This window comes from Spodoptera frugiperda, chromosome 27, assembly GCF_023101765.2.
Source record: "Spodoptera frugiperda isolate SF20-4 chromosome 27, AGI-APGP_CSIRO_Sfru_2.0, whole genome shotgun sequence".
Taxonomy (NCBI): domain Eukaryota; kingdom Metazoa; phylum Arthropoda; class Insecta; order Lepidoptera; family Noctuidae; genus Spodoptera; species Spodoptera frugiperda.
The window spans coordinates 4,006,027-4,011,250 of record NC_064238.1 but is presented as its reverse complement, the minus strand read 5'-3'; the positions used below and the strand labels follow the sequence as shown (position 1 = coordinate 4,011,250).

Sequence of the window (5,224 nt, the reverse complement as noted above, 5' to 3'; positions counted from 1 at the left end):
AATCCTACCAAAGAACTTCACACAACGTTTTCCGTCACCAGAAAGATGGACAAGTTTACAATCTACATCCTTTTATTTGTTGCTTTTTGTGGAAAAGGTATACTTTTTAACTATTTTTATATAAATTACTAGCTTCTGCCAGCGGCTTTATTCGCGTTCCCGTTGGATAAAAAGTATCCTATCGCCCAAGTCAACTCATTCCCTGTCTGTATATCAAATTTCATCAAAATCCGTTCAGTAGTTTCAGCGTGATTTGACGCAAATATCCAAACAAACGAACTTTCATATCTATAATATTAGCGTGATAGTGTGATTCGTTTCATATTTCACTTAAACATGGCCATAACACAATTCCTGTATTGTCTTCAGTGTATGGCAATAGACTCAATCCTTACTTCTCTCTATGTAACTTATAACTTTAAAGTGGGTGTTACACTGCAAATGTGTGCCTATTCCTTAAAGAAATAAATAAAAATGTGTAAAATTTCATAATTTATCACAAAACATATGAAATAGTTTGAAAACTAGTCAACAAGAAGAAAATTATATATTTATTGTACAACAAAAATATAAAAATAACGTGGTATTACGTAAAGAATTCTTCTGTGATGTGAATATTATGATCACTCGCTCTTGTTACTAAACTACAATTAATATTTAGGCATTTTATCAGTTTTGGTTTTGCTATTTCATATTTGCTTGTAATTCATCAGTCAAATGATGATTGGTGAACAAATACCTTCGCGTTGACCGAAAGCTCACCACTCGCATCCATTCCCCTCATCATCTCATTGAAATTGCTGACTTATTTTTTTGCAGATGTAGTATGTAAAAGACGGCCTGTGAAAAAAGATGATGGAGGGAAAATCGTTGGTGGTAATGACACTACTATACAAACATATCCTTACCAGGCCTATCTGCTGCTCTTTGATGGTCGGGACTACTACCAATGTGGAGGTTCCATCATCAGTCAGTATTACATTGTAACCGCTGCACACTGTCTTGCAAGGTATGTATTTTTTTAAACGTTTAATCTACATTATCATCAGCTGTAATCAGGAAATAACGTATTAATTTTTTTGGTAAACACATCTAAGTGGTACTTTTTATATAATAGGTACAGTGGAGGACAGATCCGCCTGATCATTTTAAAATTTTGTTTGAACCTGGCAAAAACAACAAAGCATACCCCATAAATATCTCATTTAACAGTAAAACAAAAACGTAATAGCTTAGTGACGCAACGTATGTAATCCCTTAGTCGGTTTTAATGTTGTTCGGCTACCTGCGCCGCCGCTGGCACCGTTTACCGCCCCGCTTCATTCGTCAATTCAAGGTCGTGGGGAGGGGCTAGAGAACGTGTTCCATAAGGTGCAAGCAAACATTAACTTAGAGCTGGTCAGGCGCATGTTACCACCATTGTACATAAGCTCTATCCTTCCTTTCGAAAAATAATTTTTTTTCTGGAAATTAGGTATAATGTAATTAGACATAATGAAATAACCGAGTTAGTTTGAAATAATTTTAATCTCTTATGACGTAATGATATATTAGTTAGTTAACCCATTATGTCCATATAAGGAAATTATTGTAACTTTTATACATTTAACGCTAATAGGAAAAATTCATAATTATAATGAATAAGGATCACCACAAATAAGGAAATAAAAATAAAATTAAATATATCTCAGTCGTGTTTTCCAAGTTTGGTCATGCATGGGTCGCATAAACTGTTAGTGGTATTGCTGAGTCTATCAGAATTTGGAATAAAATTGAACGAGATTAATAACGACAAGTAATTTTATGGAATCAAACCAACATATTTGCCACTGGATAAAAGGCAATTGATGAAATCAGATTAATACGATTTTTTTCAATTCCATTGAGGATAGCTGATGTAATATTTTTATGATTTTCTAGTCAGTTCTTTTTTAACGAGCAAAAATCAGCCAATTACTTTCTCTTCCCTTAGGCGAGAAAGAGTGTCCGACTCTTATTGACTAAATACCACTCCGTTCCTACTCCTGCTTTTCGAGCCGGAGCCTGGGTAATCCGCTAGACAGTTCGCAGCTTTGGCTCATTTTGTAGTTAGTTCTAGTTTCACACAGAGGCTAGTCTCCGTAAAATAGGCAACTCATTTTCATTTATATGACGTTTTTATGTTCAGAACATTAATATCCAAATCCATCTTTAAGTGTCAAAATATCGCAAAATTTCACCTTTTACGTACCAAAGATTTATAAAATAACTATGTAGATATATCATTCTTTGGCTAAAATAACCGTTGTTTGTTTCAGAATTCAGACAATTTATGTTCGAATTGGCAGTACTAATTCCAATAGTGGTGGTTTGGAGTATGAAACGTCTATATTTAGTTCCCATCCATTCTACGATGACGTCACCAGCGATTATGATGTTGGTATAGTGACAGTAGCTGAAGGTATGAGTCTGGATGGTACTAATGCTAGAACCATTGATATGGTCGGATACGGCTCTGACGTCACCGATGGCGAGACAGTGGTTGTTACTGGCTGGGGGGCGATTAGTGTAAGTTTTAATCAGAGTTGTTAATAATAAAATTCTTAATATCTTAATTTGACGTCCAAAAGTGACTTTCACTGGTCTTGGAATAAATTATTTTGACTTTCTATCTATGCTGTGGTTCAAAATTGATTTTATTTTGTAGGAAGGTGGCCCAACCTCAGAGACATTGATGGTTACATCCGTACCAGCTGTAGAAAGAACACGATGCAACGAAATCCTTGGAGGAGGCATCACTACCAGAATGTTCTGTGCTGGTTTTACTGAAGGCGGGAGGGATACCTGTCAGGTAATTATTGGAGACTTATCTTTTGGTTGAGTATGTCGTGGTTTTGTTGCAGTTTGTTATCCACCAGTATATCAATATCTACCATTATCTAAGTATTTTTCTGGCTTTTCTTTGTTGCTCCTACCTCGTTAGTAAGCAATTGTAACGTGTAAGCAGAATTATTGAACTATTGAGCAGAGCAGAACTATTGAGCAAGATCTTCCTGATGTTTTCGAATTTACACTAGATTCTACTGAGGATCCCAGTAAGTACTGGTATGTACAGATGGAGCCCAGTAGAGCTTATGCGTGATTCTAAGCTGCGGACTATCTAGCGGGTTTACCGAGGTTTCAGTTCGAAGGACAGGAGTAGGAACAGGGTGGTTTTTAGTCAGTAAGAGTCTGATACTGCCTCTTGAATTAATTATATTATTGGATGATTTTCATCCCTTAAAAAAAGCGTGGTTTGATACTAGTCGAGTTCCTCGTCAAACAGTAACGTGAGTAAGCTGCTAAATATAATAATTAATGTATGTTTTTGTTTGTTTAGGGAGATTCCGGTGGTCCCGCGGTGACTGGCAGTTTGTTGGCCGGTGTTACATCGTTCGGTTTTGGTTGTGCTCGCCCCAATTCTCCCGGAGTTTACACTCGTATTGGAAACATAAATGTCAGGTTTTACATCGCATTGATGACTGGTATATAAGTTCACGAACAAGTTAATTCTATATTTTCTTATAATGTTTTGTTTTGTTTAATTTGTGTTCTAAGTTTTACGTATATCATAGTATTGTAAGATAAGCCTACCGTCCCAAGTGTAGGATAGTCCAAACAAAAAAATATACCTACTAAAAGTTGCTTATTTTGTTAAATAGTAATAAAAAAATATTTGCGTTATCTGGGTTATGGAAAATTTTGTCCTAGCAGTGACTGATTAAGAAATTTTTCCATGAACATTTCGAATTACGAATACTTCCAAATCGAATTTAAACGAAGAATTGATTCTGTCATCTATTAATATAATTTTAATTTGTAAAATTTTATTTATATTGTTAGCAATGTAAGAGCAAGCTATAGTTACTATGATGGAATTCAGTATTTTTTGTTTTATGTGTTATTATTTAATAATCTTAATAAAGGCACTGTTTACTTTATTCTTTTTAATTTATTGCCCCAGTGTAACTTTAATTTTATTGTAACTTTCGTGAGACATACTAAATTAATAGAGGCGACACGACGCGGCGATTGTCGTGCTGCTACAATCGCCGCGTCATGAGTCGCGGAATGCTGCTCACGAATATGAGCCTCTAGCATGGCTTGAAACTAGTCGAGTTCCTCTTCAAACATTTACGTGAGTAAGCCGATAACATAATAATTAACTCAGTGTAACTTGTAATACTTTTATAATATGTTTCTTTGTGTGGTAGTGAGTCAATAATTTCCCTATAATCTGTTTGTGCTGACGACATACAATTTATCCCTAATGTAATTTTCCAAATTCCTCGTACTGAGTGCACCTACCATTGACTCATGACATGACAAATAAAAATTCAAAAGTAGGAATACCAGCATTCGATGTTCAAATCCTAATTATTCGTTCGAACGTCAAAAAGTTTACATTAGACGAAAAGTTGCCAGCTACTGTCACATCATTTACAAAAAACAAAAAAATATGCAAATTTCGAACCAGCGTAAAGTGAGACTGGTAAAAAGCAAAACTTTTCTCTGAATGACAAAACTCGCAATGAATACTAACACGGAATCCCTTAGCATTTAAATGAACGAGACCTACCGAGTTCCCGTGTTTCTGAAACTTTTTTAATTTCGTTAATTGAAATTATTGATTACGAATAAGATGAGTTTCTGAAATTGTACTTACATCCCTATTGTCTTTGCATTGTCTTTTGTTTAAACATTGTGTAAATGAAGAAAATATTTACACACAATATACTTACAGGGTGTCCCGTATACTACAAATATTGACTTTCAGTATTTTATTATATTACACAGTCGAACTAATTAGTCATGTATTAACATTAAACTACTGGTACTATCAAATATTTATTCAATTTGTGTGACGTTGATGATATTAACCAAATATGGTAACAAACCATTTGAGGAAATTTACTTTACTTACGTGTTCGACTGTTATAATAGTATTTGAATCATAATGGTCATAGTATTTACAATTATTATCTTTCCTTCCTCTGTTAATAGACCCTTTGATTTGGTAAATCGTTTATAAGGGAATCAGTATTTACCTACCTATGAAAGGAATGTAATTTCAGCATAGTTCTTTGGCCGATACGATTTAAATCGCCCCAAAGATAAAATTGAAATTATCATCAGAACGTTTTCGTCTACTGTTACCTGAAGATCTATCCAATAGTAAGACATAGAGCTTGATCTGCAGTTTTAT

General features: G+C 34.6%; 1 protein-coding gene across 1 annotated transcript; it reads left to right on the top strand.

Moving 5' to 3' along the window:
* LOC118263553 (trypsin Blo t 3) lies at positions 1-3,643 on the top strand. The gene is made up of 5 exons (XM_035575618.2): positions 1-97; positions 820-1,009; positions 2,298-2,547; positions 2,687-2,830; positions 3,359-3,643. Exons 1-5 carry the CDS (start codon positions 46-48, stop codon positions 3,509-3,511), a joined length of 789 nt encoding a protein of 262 aa, XP_035431511.2. The 5' UTR covers positions 1-45; the 3' UTR covers positions 3,512-3,643.
* Positions 3,644-5,224: the final 1,581 nt, after the last annotated feature.

Excerpts from the sequence above, each read along its gene's own strand:
- LOC118263553 (XM_035575618.2), top strand. The coding sequence starts at position 46 with ATGGACAAGTTTACAATCTACATCCTTTTATTTGTTGCTTTTTGTGGA. Across the intron at positions 98-819 it reads TGTTGCTTTTTGTGGAAAAG|ATGTAGTATGTAAAAGACGG; the intron begins GTATACTTTTTA and ends ATTTTTTTGCAG. Across the intron at positions 2,548-2,686 it reads CTGGCTGGGGGGCGATTAGT|GAAGGTGGCCCAACCTCAGA; the intron begins GTAAGTTTTAAT and ends TTTATTTTGTAG.